Source organism: Rhizopus delemar, genomic scaffold (assembly GCF_000149305.1).
Source record: "Rhizopus delemar RA 99-880 supercont3.2 genomic scaffold, whole genome shotgun sequence".
Classification (NCBI taxonomy): Eukaryota; Fungi; Mucoromycota; class Mucoromycetes; order Mucorales; family Rhizopodaceae; genus Rhizopus; species Rhizopus delemar.
In genome coordinates, this window is record NW_027137828.1 from 447,463 (window position 1) to 461,964 (window position 14,502).

At 38.1% G+C, this 14,502-nt stretch overlaps 7 protein-coding genes across 7 annotated transcripts; 5 read left to right on the top strand and 2 right to left on the bottom strand.

Annotated features, from left to right (window-relative positions):
- Window positions 1-376: 376 nt before the first annotated feature.
- On the top strand, window positions 377-3,667 carry RO3G_02386 (uncharacterized protein; the record flags this gene model as incomplete). The annotated part of the gene is made up of 1 exon (XM_067656977.1): window positions 377-3,667. The coding sequence occupies one exon, from the start codon at window positions 377-379 to the stop codon at window positions 3,665-3,667; it is 3,291 nt and encodes a 1,096-aa protein (XP_067513078.1).
- A 346-nt stretch (window positions 3,668-4,013) lies between these two features.
- Window positions 4,014-4,428, bottom strand: RO3G_02387 (uncharacterized protein; the record flags this gene model as incomplete). Its single annotated transcript, XM_067656978.1, has 2 exons — window positions 4,014-4,180; window positions 4,278-4,428. 2 exons carry the CDS (start codon window positions 4,426-4,428, stop codon window positions 4,014-4,016), a joined length of 318 nt encoding a protein of 105 aa, XP_067513079.1.
- Window positions 4,429-5,807: 1,379 nt separating this feature from the next.
- Window positions 5,808-6,356, top strand: RO3G_02388 (uncharacterized protein; the record flags this gene model as incomplete). Its single annotated transcript, XM_067656979.1, has 2 exons — window positions 5,808-5,814; window positions 5,998-6,356. The coding sequence occupies 2 exons, from the start codon at window positions 5,808-5,810 to the stop codon at window positions 6,354-6,356; spliced, it is 366 nt and encodes a 121-aa protein (XP_067513080.1).
- A 355-nt stretch (window positions 6,357-6,711) lies between these two features.
- On the top strand, window positions 6,712-7,143 carry RO3G_02389 (uncharacterized protein; the record flags this gene model as incomplete). Its single annotated transcript, XM_067656980.1, has 1 exon — window positions 6,712-7,143. The coding sequence occupies one exon, from the start codon at window positions 6,712-6,714 to the stop codon at window positions 7,141-7,143; it is 432 nt and encodes a 143-aa protein (XP_067513081.1).
- Window positions 7,144-7,832: 689 nt separating this feature from the next.
- Window positions 7,833-8,444, top strand: RO3G_02390 (uncharacterized protein; the record flags this gene model as incomplete). Its single annotated transcript, XM_067656981.1, has 1 exon — window positions 7,833-8,444. One exon carries the CDS (start codon window positions 7,833-7,835, stop codon window positions 8,442-8,444), a length of 612 nt encoding a protein of 203 aa, XP_067513082.1.
- A 3,080-nt stretch (window positions 8,445-11,524) lies between these two features.
- RO3G_02391 (uncharacterized protein) lies at window positions 11,525-11,741 on the top strand (the record flags this gene model as incomplete). Its single annotated transcript, XM_067656982.1, has 2 exons — window positions 11,525-11,691; window positions 11,735-11,741. 2 exons carry the CDS (start codon window positions 11,525-11,527, stop codon window positions 11,739-11,741), a joined length of 174 nt encoding a protein of 57 aa, XP_067513083.1.
- A 218-nt stretch (window positions 11,742-11,959) lies between these two features.
- Window positions 11,960-13,990, bottom strand: RO3G_02392 (uncharacterized protein; the record flags this gene model as incomplete). The annotated part of the gene is made up of 6 exons (XM_067656983.1): window positions 11,960-12,394; window positions 12,478-12,676; window positions 12,739-13,131; window positions 13,199-13,781; window positions 13,831-13,921; window positions 13,976-13,990. The coding sequence occupies 6 exons, from the start codon at window positions 13,988-13,990 to the stop codon at window positions 11,960-11,962; spliced, it is 1,716 nt and encodes a 571-aa protein (XP_067513084.1).
- Between the last annotated feature and the right edge of the window lie 512 nt (window positions 13,991-14,502).

Genomic DNA, 14,502 nt, shown 5'->3' on the forward strand with positions numbered 1-14,502 from the left:
ATAGACAAAATAATGTATTTGAATATGACACTAATTCATATTATTTGTATATAGTCCTCATACAACTTTAATGTTTGTATTCATGGAACAACTTAAGAGTGTCTACAGCAAACATTTCGCATAATACCAATCAAATTCCAATAAAAAATGACTGCTTTTAATTTGTTCATTCTTATCCAATCAAATGAAAAGATCTGATTAGGTTACGAATTGTCATTGAAAAATGAGGTATGTCGGAGAGACAATGGCGCAATTTTTATCATTTGTGAATGGATAGTTTCACTCTATGGCGTGCTATTATCTTACAAATTATATATGGTCTTCTTGATTTGATTCTTTTTTTTTTACTCTTTTCTTCTTACTTTAATTATAAAATATGTTTGCTTCCGTTGCTTTGGTTGCTTCACTTGTGAAGAGCAAAGCCGTTCCTACCAACAAGGCTTTTGAGAAAGTGGATTTATCTACCGATGTAGTAAAAGCAGTAACAGATGAATTAAAAAAAGATTTAGACGCTTCCTCTACAACCGGAAGTCAAACAACCATTGTCGATGAAGATCAATCTATTTTGCTTGAATCTAAGGTTAAGGATGCTCTTGAATACATTTTATCAAGCAATAATGCTCGTCTCTTGAATGCAAATCATGCTGTGGGTTACGCTGCTTTTGCTCTTTCTGACTTGATCTTCCTCTATCCTGGTCTTACTGGTGATTCCCTTGGTCAGGAATTGAAGGCTTATTCCCAAAAGTCTTTGCGCAATGCTCAACAACAATTAGTCAAGGTAATTGAGATGGAAACTCGTTTCGGTGCTCTTCAAGCCGTTCAAGGCGCTCTTGCCGATAACAAAAAGAACTTGTCCGTCTTGGCTTCCTCTCAGGCCTTGCTTTCCATGATTCCCAACTTGCATATCTTGGTTGCTCAACACCAACCTGTTGTCTTCCATATCGCTGCTCAATCTGTAGATCAAGACTTGGTTGCATCTGCCAATGTGGACGCCGTTTTGGCTGCTCGTAATACAGGCGCCATCTTGTTATCTTCCTCCAGCGCACAAGAAGCTCACGATATGGCCATCGCTGCTCATTTGCTTGCTCATACTCTTCAATTACCTGTCGTTCACTTCTTTAATGGTGTCACGGCTGCCAAGCAAATCGAAAAGGTCAACTTGGTCAACTATGGTCAGCTCGCTCAACTTCAATCTTCAGTATCAGACAGTATTCAACAGTCATTGACAGAGTCATATCCTGTTACCAAGAGCATCCTTGGTCAATTTAATTATCAACCTTTTGAATATGCTGGTGCTGCCGATGCTGAAACTGTCTTAGTTGCTTTGCGTGCCTCTGTCCCTGAGTCTCTTCAGCACGCTGTTGCTTCTAACACAAAGGTGGGCCTCTTGTCTGTCCGTGTCTACCGTCCCTGGTCTGAGGCTGACTTGATTGCTGCCTTGCCTTCCTCTGCTCGTCGTGTTATTGTATTGGAAGAAGGTGCAGGTTTATATGCCTTCAATGGTTCTCTCTATCAAGATGTTGCTGCCTCTGTTCGCTTTGGTCCTCTTGCTCGTGATCAACGTCCTCGCTTGGTTAGTGCTCAAGCCGCTAGCTTCGATCACCTTCAAGCTACTCATATAGCTCCTCTTGTCAAAGCTTCAGAACAAGAAAACTTCATCAATCTTGCTGCTGAACCCTTTATTCAAGCTGCTACTATTGAAGATGAGACTCAAGATGGTGCCTGGAGCGCTGTCTTTTGGGATATTGAACAAGACGGTTCTTCTGCTGCCGGTCTTCATGATGCTCATCTTGTCCAGCATCCTCGTCTGACTGCACGTGTGACCCGTGATGGATACCGTGTGGGTGGCCCTGCTGTCCACACTCACCTTCAAGCTGGATATACCACCAACCATCACTATGTCGCTGTTCATAATGTCGCTCTCGTCAAGGAGTACAACACATTGGCTCGCGCTACCAAGAATGCTACTGTTGTCCTTCATGGTCCCTGGAAGCATGGTGATGATGTCGAAGGCGTGTTGACCAACGAATTCAAGTTCAAGTTGACCGAGTTGAATGCCAAGTTGTATACCATTGATGCTGCTCGTATTGCTGAAGAACTTGGCTTGAGCACTAAATCAACTCACCTCATCTGGGAGGCTGTCTTCTTGATCCTTCATCAACGTGCTCAGAATCCTGCTGAACTTTTGGCTGGTCTCTACAAGGAACCCACTGGTGACAAGAAGGTGTCCTTGGTTGCTTTAGTTGCTGATGTGGTGGATGCTGTCAAGAAGGGTTTGACTTCTATCGAATTGTTGCCTCCCTGGACTATCCTTGAGCTCTCCGATGCTGTGCTTCCTGCTTTGCCCTTGGATCGTTTGGTGGTTGACAAGGAAGAGGATGACCTGACTGTGGTTGCTGACTCTGAGGAGCAGGGCGTGGGTGCCGAGTTGAACAAGTGGCACAAGGCTGCATGGCAACTGATGTTTAATGATGCCTATCACACTGAAGAAGCAATTCGTCCCGATTTGCATGAAACCAACTATGTTATTCGTGTCTCTGAGAACAAGCGTTTGACTCCTGATAGTTATGATCGTAATGTGTTCCATCTTGAATTTGACACGTCTGGTTCCAACCTCAAATACGAATTGGGTGATGCTCTTGGTGTCCATGGTCACAATGACTATCAAGACGTTCAAGCCTTCTTGAGTTGGTATGGCCTCAATGGTCGTGATATCATCTCTGTCAATCATCCTGAAAACGGCAAGAAGGAAGTTCGCACCGTGTTCCAACTCTTTTCTCAAACCTTGGATATCTTTGGTCGTCCCTCCAAGAAGTTTTATGAATCCCTGGCTTCTTTTGCCTCTGATCCTAAGGAACGTGAACAACTTCTCTATTTGGTCTCACCTGAAGGTAAAGAAGATTTCAAGGAACGTGTTGACAACACAACTACCTATGAAGACCTCTTGCGTGAATTCACCTCTGCCAAGCCCTCTGTGGAAGAACTTGCCCAGATCGTTGCTCCTATCAAGCCTCGTCACTACTCTATTGCTTCATCTCAAAAGATGTACAACAATGCTGTTCACTTGCTTGTGGTTGCTGTTGATTGGGAAGACAAGTCTGGAAGAAAACGTTATGGTCAGTGTACTCGCTATTTGTCCAACTTGGCTGTCGGTGACCAAGTGACTGTGTCCATCAAGCCCTCAGTGATGAAGCTTCCTCCTCTTGACAGTCAACCTGTCATCATGGCCGGTCTCGGTACTGGTATGGCTCCCTTCCGTGCCTTCATCCAAGAACGTTACTTGGCCAAGGCTGCTGGTAAGAAGATTGGTCCTGTTGTTCTCTACTTTGGTTCTCGTCATCGTTCAATGGAATACCTCTATGGTGAAGAACTTGAAGCTTATCATGCTGATGGTACTCTCTCTCACATGGGTCTCGCCTTCTCTCGTGATCAAAAGGAAAAGATTTATATTCAACACAAGATGATGGAAGACGCTGAAATGTTGAATGAATACTTGATGAACCAAAAGGGTCATTTCTATCTTTGTGGTCCTACCTGGCCTGTTCCTGATGTCAAGGATGCTGTTGTTCACGGTCTTACTAAATATAGTGGAATTGATGCTGCCAAAGCTTCTGCTCTCATTGAAGAATGGAAAGAAAAAGAATCTTATATTCTCGAAGTTTATTAAACAATGTATATTTTGTTTCTTTTACCCTAAATTTATTTAGAATAAATAAAACTAATTGCTTCATTTTACATAAAAAATCTGCTCTTATCACAGATACTTTTAATCTTTCTGTTTGTATGTTTTTTTTTTTTAGCTTGTCCAGATTGTTAAATCTTTTTTTAAAGTTTTTTTTTTTTTTCGTAAATAAGTAATTTGTTTTTATTTATAAAACATAATAGGAGCCACACGTCTGAGAGCGGTGTGAACCAAAAGAAACAGAGTGTAAACGATTGAACATGATAGTCAAGATCGAGTCTGCCCTTTTTGAGGGTGGCAAACTGCGGCATAGCACGAGTGACTAACTTGATCAGTAAAATGAAAGCCGACAATAGTAAATCTCCAATGGGGGCATGCCAGATAACAGACAGCATGCAGCAGCTGAGAGTCCAGAGGTCAGTGCTGTTAACAAAAGGAAACTGCTGAAAAGACCAGAGGATTGAGCATACATCGTCTTGAGTGAAAGTGAGGTGTGAACTAAAGAAATTGAAAGAATCTATCCATACTCTCCATTTCCTGGGACAGCGCTCGAAGAGGTGTTGTAAGTCTTCTGTATTAGCAGAGCAAAATTTACATTGTGAAGAGGTCAAACCGTTGTCAAATCTTGAAAGAAGTGGTTGGCTATAGAGTTTACGGTGAAATAGATGATACCATAAAGACCAGCCTTCAGGTGAAGCAGGTATTTTCCAAAAAAGTGACCACTTTGAAGTTGGTATTTGTGACATTGCCGATGATGGTAGAGATCGCTGCATTAGAGACAACTGAAATGATTTAGGTTTGTAATTGATCTATTGGAACTGCGAACAGAAGGCATCGATGAACACTGAATATTGTACTTCCCTCAATGGCTCATTTTGATTCAATATATGAGGCCAGATAAGCTGATTTAGCTTGATGATACGATTATGAATATCTCAGCTTAACTTGGAAACCAGACGGGGGGGGAGGAAGGCTGGTCAGATGGCAATAAAGATCGTATACATCCAAAGTGGTGATCATACGTAAAAAATTGAGACACCTTAAGTTTTTTGTGTCGTTATCGTGTGATCCAATAATCAGTAGGAATCATAACGTAAACGTATTTACTACATGTAGCTACATTATAGACATGTTTGTACAACTTGTTTCCACATAGGCCACTGTCGGTTGGTATAGATTTGGTAATTGTGCGAGGACATTAACAAATCAAAGCTTGCTTTCAAGACTTGATCAAAGCTGCTGGAAGGATGATATATGAGTCGCAGACTCAAAATAATTTTGATGAGAATAAATATACGACATAACAAAATTTATTTTCTTTCATTAGATTCTATCTAATAATAAACCAGCACGCCTTTCTTTCTCAAACAATTGAGCTTTTGGATCAAAATGCTACTGGCCGGCTTAATCAAACAGAATTAGGTGAATGGGCTATGAAGGAATTTCAATTTAGATCAACCACTTGCCCAACAGACTATATCAAACATTCTCAAAAATGCTGAAACGTTATATAGTAATAATAATGTTGTCAAAAATGGTAAAAGTCTAACAACAACACACTATACTCAACTTGACTTCTGAAAACATTCAGAACGAATCGAGAAAGATAAAAGAACCTCTTGGGCCATATGATCCTGTAGATATCATGAACTTTGATGAAACAGGCTTATATTACCACCGACCACCAAGAAGAATCATATGTTCCTCCGAGCCGCTTGATGGCCTAAAAAAAAAGTAAAACTCGTCCAACAGTTGGATTGCTCTGTAACTTGGATGGGACTTACAAAGGACAACCAATTGTTATCGCACAAGACAAGAGCCCCAAATGTTTTAAAGCAAGTGCTAACTTGTTATCCATGATTTCAATTGGAAAAAAAAAAAAAAAAAAAAAAAAAAAAATGAAATTGAATACCATTATTCTACTAATACTTGGATGACAACATACGTGAAAAAGTTAAATGTTGTCTTTGGAAGACAGAATTGAAAAATTGCTCTTCTTTTGGATAATGCGTCCGTTCATAAAATAAGAATTGCGCTCAACAATATCAAATTGTTGTTTCTTCTGGCAAACACGACTAGCAAGCTACAGGCTATTGAAGCAGGTAACCTATTATTTGTTGATAAAATGCTATGTAAGCTGTCTTTTTGTTTTACAGTTTTCTCATTCATATTTTGTATACACAGGAATCATTGACAACTTTAAGGCACACCTCTGAGCCCAGCAGTACGACCGTGCTTTATGACTGAATATCAGTAAAAAGTTGGATAATCCAAATGTTTACAAAATAGATCAAGCTCAGGCTATGTTTTTCTAGCTAATGCATGGCTTAAAGTAAAGCCAGAAACAATAAATGGAATGCTCCCATATCTCCCCAGGAACTCTGACAACAATGTTACTGATGTTAGTCAGTTGAACATTGAAGCAAATGAAAGCGAGATGGCAGTATGTTATACAACAAGCACTACTAATGATGAAGAAACAGCAGAAGGCAACATAGATGAAACAGAAGAAAATGATAATACAGAGCAAGATGAGCAGCGTGTCGATATAATAGGGTGTAAAAAGCGGTTGAGAGAAGCCTATGAAACTATTCTCATGTACAAATTTCCTTTGGACGATCTTGATCGTAAATTACATCGCCGAATTCGAATGAGATTGGCTGACTCGTGCTGAATTAAATAAGCCAAAAGAGCAAACAGATCTTTGATCTTATTTTACAAAAGTAAAAAATTTATTGTTAGAGTGCTCCAAAAAACTATCACTTGTAAAGGTTTTTCTATTTAGTGGTAAAAAATATTTACGCTGCACCCTTAAATAGAATAGTGGCATAGTGGTATTTACGCTGGCTAAAGCATGTCTTCGACGGATGATCCTGCAACGACGGAAAGAAACGTGGCGACAATTCTGTGACCAGATGGAACAAGGCGAATATACAAAAGCCATTGCAAAGTTTTGTAAAATCCGCAAAAACAGAACTTTAAAACCCTCCTTTTCTACTATAGAAGGTCCTCAACACGCCGCTAATGTAATGGCCTCCCATCTCCGGTCTATCTACTCTGGCCATCTACTTCAAGAAGCTGATCGGACGTTTCCTTCTTTGGGGAATCCCACGACTCCATTTGAAATAGAAACCTGCCCCATCACATTGGAAGATATCCATACATCCCTCAAGAGGCTACCACCTAAAAAAGCGCCTGGCATTGATCATGTGCGGCAAGAAATGCTAATCCCAATACAGAACCAACTCACACCTATCTTGCTTTTCCTGTTTCGTTTATGTTGGGCATGGTCATATACACAGGTCAATTGGAGAATAGCCCAAGTAGTCCCAATCTATAAAAAAGGAGATCCAAGCGAGCCTGGCAATCATAGACCAATTAGCCTCACCTCGATCTTCCGCAAGTTGCTCGAATATTGTTTACAACACTTTCTCGCTGACCGTAGTCCTCCTTGGATCTAGCTCAGGGTGGTTTTTGGGAGGTCAGAGGCTCACTAGACCAAGACCTATGTCTAGCCGAGATCTGCACAATTCTTCGCTGCCATCACAGTATCACTCCAGTCCTGGCCTTCTTAGATATCAAATCCGCATACGATACAGTAGATCGCTGCTACATATGGAAGAACCTAGAAAACAATTCACCTGAACCACTCATATGCTTACTACGAAACTTGTTCGATGAGGTTCAAATAGAAGTCTTACTAAATAATGCCACCTCGTCTAGATTTTCACCAGTTACTGGCGTGCTTCAAGGGTCTATTCTTTCACCATTTCTGTACTCTATATATATCAATGATCTCCCCAAACCACTACGTCCACAACCTATAGAAGAAGACTTATTTCCAATTCAACTTGCTCCCTTTATGACCTGTCTTTTATATGCTGATGATGTAGTCCTCATCGCTGACCAACACCAAATGGTGAGCCTATTAAAACGGTGTGAAGATCATAGCCAGAGCCTTGGCTACAGATGGAACCCAAGCAAATGTGTAGTACTCGATCCTACTGACCAATCTTTGACATGCACTCTCTATGGAGATGCGGTTCCAACTCAACCATTTTTCTCTTACCTTGGAATTCCTTTTAGACCTGGCGGATATCTAGATACGTTTCAACTGCTCAATGTTAATACAAATAAGGCGCTTGCAACTATGAATCAGCTTTCGGCCATAGGTCTTCATCCCAAAGGTTTTAGTCCCCTCCTTGCTGTTCGTTTTTACATGCAAATAGTCCGAGCCCAACTAGAATATGGCCTTGCAATTACCAAAATTACGTCATTCCTTACAAACAAATTTGAAGATGCACAAAACACATGTATACGCCGTATCTTTGGTGGCTCCTCTCGTTCATCTACCAAGGTGATGCTTCACCTTACGAAACTACCTTCCATGCAAGAGCGTGCTTACATTCTTCAATCCCAATTCCTTCTTCGCTCCTTTACGCTTCCAGAAGATACCCTGCTCTCTCACTTATTGTGCTACACCCGTCGTTCTAATAGCCATTCACAGTGGTATGCACTCTCAAAGTCACCTTTATGGAAAAAATGCCTATCTCACCTTGAATCCCTAGACAAGCGAACTCTAAAACATATCCAGTTACAGTTCCAACAAGACAATCTCTGTCAAAATCGCTCCTCCCGTAACTCTACACTTCTTTCACTATGTCGTCCAATTATTTCCTTGGATCCTATCTTATGGTTACCAATGACCAAAATAGAACGAAATCGCTGTGGGCGTTGGCGTCTCGGATGGCTTTCCTGGTAGCACACCTAGACCATGCACTGTCTATCCTTCACAGACACTTACAAAGTCCCATTCTATCCATTGCCTCAATATGCACCGCCGACTACAATTGCCTGAAACGATAGTAGATCCTTTGTCCTTCCTTCTGAACAAATTACCTCACTGAATACCATATTCATTTCAAGCAGTCCTTCCTTGGTTTCTTAGATGGCCTACTATCTGTATCATCCTCCATGAGCTCGACTACTTATGCCATGAAAAGATTCCGCCTTCACCGCCACCCTATATTAGGCAAAGATTCCTCGAATGACTTCTCAATGTCTCCCGCTAGTGTTTCTTACACATGTCACCGTTTCTTTTAAACATTTTTACCCTTGATCCCATAAGGGCTTTTTAGCTTCCACTCATTTCCTTTTGATCTGACCCGAGCGAAAACAATGAAAACTAAGTCATCATATGATCATTTGGGCTTTAGCTTTATTTTTAAACAAAGTAAATGTTTAAATGTATATTGATATGAAATTTTATCCAAGGAAATAACTATAAAAAAAAGGGTTCAGAGTTCAAAGCGGGTGTTTATTTTTTAAACATCAGTCGTTTTTACCTCTTTAGCATACTTATCCTTGACGTAAAAATCAAGCTTTTTAGGTATATAATAGTTTCTTTTATAGCTATAAACCAAATACATATATAATGTTGGTGTTTGTGTTTCATTTTCGGTACAAAATCTATGTTTTTGAGTGATTTATTAAGCTTTGAAAAATAGCGGTCTTGAAATTCGAATAATATCCGGTATTGTTTGCAGTGCATCTTCTATTAACTTATGCTTTGAGGAAATGTTAATTTAATAAAAAATAAGATAATTTCACAACCTTGAATGTTCAACATTCCGTCCAAGTCGATCTGATTAAAAATGCCTAATGATATCAATTGGCACAGGGAAGAAACAAAGGATGCATAGACGACAGTTTTTTACTTGCATCCTTTGAATTGGATTCTAAAATAGATCAATTAATTATATTTCTTCAAGCTAATACTGGTAAATCACCATCTCAGGAGCACTTTTTGAAGGAAAACGAATTAATCTTTTTAGAGGATGTTTATATAGAGCATTATACATTTCTATCTGTTAGCTTCATTATTCTTGATCTACCTAATACAGACATAGCTATGGAGCTGTCTAGCAATGTCATGGTCCAAGGAGACGAATAAACTTTATTTTAAGATATATGAATCATCTTTTGTGATCCTCCAACTTAATCTCTCGGCTTTGTAAAGAAAAAAAAACAATCCCAGGTATAAACTGATAACTCACATTCCAAATATAGTTTAAAAAGTTTGTCAGTACAAAAATACAGATGAATCACCTACATTTGACGGCTACACAAGCCTTATATGAACCATCCCAATTGTATAAAATCCCGAAATATTATTAGCCTCGTCAGTTTAGAGGGAGAAAGCCTCATAGTATTCATTTGAAGCTCTAGATCCAATAAAACTTTTTATAGCAAAAAAAGAGCACTTTATTTTGTCGCAATAGCAAATATGGTAAAAGTTGTATTTTCATACAGTATTTTATGCAACTGTAAGCATAATAGATTAGTGTATACAAAACTAAAAAAAAAAAAGAAAAGTACTTTTGAAACTGATTTTTGATTTAATTAAATATGTTAACAGTAAGAGTGTATTCTGGGTGAAGACGAGTGAGTAATCTTCTTTGGTTTTGATTCCTGACTTCATATATATTACTTTATATGTAATCTCATTTATATAGCAAAAGTTATCTTTAATATGGCATGTTCTTGGCGGATACTTGAAACAGATTATATCGCCTTATTCTTATGGACCTGCTTGCTTATTTTGTCCATTTTAATTATATTTATTGAGGCTTGACTTGTATTTATTAGATATGAACTCACTGTTCTACAATTCAACTATGTATTTTATGTGTAAGTATGGATCATTCGGGCCAAGATGATTTTTACATTTAAAATGAAATATTGTTTCAATGAATAATTGAATCATTTGCAATAAAGTCTTATTCTAATCTCAGATTGCACAACTGACAAGAATGGAAGAACTTGATAACATACGTCAATTTTAAAAATTAGGTCTAGTACTCTTTCATACTTGACAACTAAAGCAATAAACACCTTCTTATCCATACATCTTTTTCTTTTCTAATTTCAATTTATCTTCATTATGCTGTCTGAAATAAACCCCCCCCCCTCTATTTAGTTGCTATGAAAGGAAAATTTGTTTCTAAAAAACACTTCAATGCCGAAGTGCGTGTGACCGTAAAAAGTGGTAGGCCTTCATGCATTGGCTTGTTTCATCAACTCTTTTCCCTCTCTTTTTTCTCTCTTTTTTTTATTTTTTTATTTTCTTTTAATATCCTTTTCGATGGCAGATGTAAATCCTTTGCAATTCTCTGATCCAAAGAGCGTTCCTGAAACAGCATTATTCTCATTTCATCCACTCTTTTATCTGTATTTTATCTTAAGCTTTCTATTGGTTCCGTATCTGCTTTATAGGTGGATCGCATCAAAATATAAATGGGAATTGAATAATAAATCAGTAGCAAGACATTGCAGTGATCTCTTGCTGGGTATGAGCTATGGCTTGATCTTGTTTACTTTTGGAAATTACACGCATACTTTCAGGTTTATACGAGCTTGAATGAAATAAATAGATGCTGATTTGTTTATTTATAGTTGGATCATGATTGTTGCCTTTTATCCTTCTCTATTTGGATATGGGTTGATTGCAGAACTCCCATTTACAAAAACATCTCTACCAAATATAAAGCAATGGCCAAAGGGAATGTGGATTGTATTTTTGATAGCTGTTGGGTAAAATAATGTTGTTATAAACATATATGATTTATGTCGTGTTAAAATCAAATCCTATCTAGTATCATCCTTGCATTTGCAGCTTTTCATATTTATTATGCTTCACAGTTAGAGCTACCTTTTATTATTTATTATATATGTGCGTTGCTGATCCCACTTTTTTTCTTGGTGACATCTTTTTTACTCCAGAAAGAAGTCAATAAAAATTGGATCAGAACTACTTTGGCGAATCATATGAAAAAGAAGAAAATGAGCCATCCAGAGATTGGAGAGCATGCAGCTGAAACGGACATTGCAAACTACGGTGCATCTAACTCACCAAAAGATATCATTATACCTCATAATCCTTATCCTAATACCATTAGCATACATATCCATCATTGGCAAATATTCTATACTTTAGCCTTCTTTACTAGGTAAGAGGGAAAAAAAAAGTTTTATGAACGTAAAACATTAAAGCCTGTAATGTTTTAAATTGATCGACAGATTTACGTATCCTGTCTCTCAAGTGGGCGCAGGTATTGTTCTGGCCTGTTATATGCAAGGCATATTTGCATGTAAGTTAAAATAAACAAGATGAGTAAACAAGATTCTAACTTTTTAATAAAGATGGTTATGATTGTTTAGTCAATGATAATAACTGAATTAAGAAAGTTCATTTGAATAAAAATCATACTCTTCATATTAAAATTTAATTTCCCAGACACGAACAGCTGCATCTTGTCCAACGGACGCAATAGTTAATTCGCTTGTCTTGTTCAAGAATCTTACACTGTTAACTGCATCAACATGTGCATTTTTGATGGCCACTTTCTTCATAGGAGACTGTCTATCCCATACATAGACGTTTGTATCAATACTACCACTTGCAAGGTAGTTACCACATGGAGACCAATGCAGAGATGTGATACGGCTTGAGTGGAAGACCCAGTTTTGAATAGTAGTTGTCTTTGTTTCAGTATCGTATACAAAGATTTTTCCAACACTATCACCTACAGCGATCAAGCTCAACTCGGGGTGAACAGCAAGCGCTGTGATATTACCAACATTCTTGGTGAGTTCACCTGCTAACGTGAATGTACCTTCATTTAATTCATACACACGCACTATGTTATCTTCCTTTTTTTTTGTTTTCAGGAAGAATGGAAAGAGTGAATACATGAAATATGTCTAAATGCCCCCTTTTTTTTGTTTGTTTGTACCTTTCCTCCAACATAGACCGTTTTGCCATCAGGACTAATGTCGGCCACAGAAGGCGTGAAATCATGTTTTTCGAGTTCACCTATTTTATCCAAATTTTCATTGTAAACTTGAACAGTCTCAAGTGTGGCAGCAATTGTAATATTATTTTTAGATGTAGAAATTGAAGAAGGAAGAGAACCAGTGGATGCTACCTTGTCACTTTTTTTTTTTTTCATATGCGTGAGTCTATTTTATATTTAACAGCTATTTATCTCCATTACCTAAATTTACAATCAACTGTAGATCCAAGACGAATTGTGTCATCCATAGCAGCAGATACCAATACATTTCCACTTGTCAACATCGAGGTTACTTGATTGACGTGTCCATCGCCTTCAACAGAATGAGCAGTAGTATGATCATCTTCTTCACCATATTTCCAACTAAAGACACGGCCATCATAAGAACCGGTGAACAAAGTATTTTGTTCAGAAATAGATAAAGCGGTGATAGCCTTTGAATGACCGCTAACACGACGAGAGACTTTACCGCTATTCTTATCCAAGTAGTTAAACTCGCCTGATAATGAAGCAGTAATCAAATAGTCATTCTTCCACAGATTGCCAACTTGTTGATTCTCTACATGATTCATGGATGAATCAATTGTAAATGAGCTAAACAAGAGTCAATTATTTTTTTTCTCTTTCTTTTTTTTTTTGTTACAAAGATTTACTACTTTACTTTACGACAGCCTTGGCACTAACATCCCAAATCTTGGCAGTACAATCAGCAGAAGAAGTTAATATTTGAGTACTATCAGCAGACCAAGAGAGAGCAAAGATATTTCCAGCGTGGCTATTTTCAGCTGTAGACAATTCGTCCAACTTATCACCCGTTTTACCATCATACAAAAAGATCTTTCCATCTGCTCCTGCACTTGCAAAAAAGTCACCGTTAGGTGAAAACTGAACCGTGTTTATAAATCGAGTGTGGTCTTGAATAGTCTTGGCATATTTGAAGGGTACACCATGGAAGAAATTGATTGTCATATCATCCGAGGCTGTCACAGCACGGAAGGGGCGTTGCTGACGAATACTGACACTATTGATCACTTTGGAGTGACCTGTGATTTCACCAACCGAGGAAAGTGAATCAAAGGAAAACGCATGCCCAAAACGTTCTTTGCCATCCCCAACAGCGATCAAACGTTGACTATCACAGTCCCAGGCAATATCGGAAATCTTGCCAGAGATAGGTCGGATTTCGTTTTTCAAGATGTGTTCTTCGTTCACAGTGTCCCAAATACGAACATTACCGTGAGCATCTATATTTATTATTAACCTTAAATCCCATTTTAGAATGTTTTCAAATACCTCCAGAGGCCATATAATAACCACTAGGACTATAGCGTGCAACAGTAGTTTGTGCCTTATGTCCAACATACTCTGTGGCAATAGAAGGGTTCTAATAGTCCAACTTGTCAAACAACACGTCCTCTCACTTTCTTACGTCATTTACCTCCAAATCTCTCATAAACACGGACTTTCCGTTGGTATATGCGAATGTCTTTCCCTTTGGGTCTGCTTCGAGTTTAATGGACTCTCCTCGGTTAGTATATGGAAGAGGCGCAAAAGTATATTCTATAGAAGTTTAAGTTTATTTAATCATGTATTTTATTAAAAAGTATATATATTTTACTTTTGGTATATGTAGGCATATGTAATAAAGAAGAACAGGAAAAAAACGAACTCTGTCTAATCATCACTCTTTTAAACTCCACACAGTTACTAAATTTAGGTAGTTGTACACATTAAGGTTTTAGTTTTATTATGGCATTTTCTTGGCTTAGCAAGAGGCTAATCGAATTTATTTATAAGAATCCTTGCAGTATATATACGTGTACTTTGTTGAACAGTATTTGAGTTGATTTAGTGTCAAATTTAAATAGAATCTTAATGCTGACTATCAACGAGTTAGAAAAAGGAATATAATGAGTAGGTTTACAAAATAGAATAGCTTTACATTAAGCATAAAGGTGCTTTATC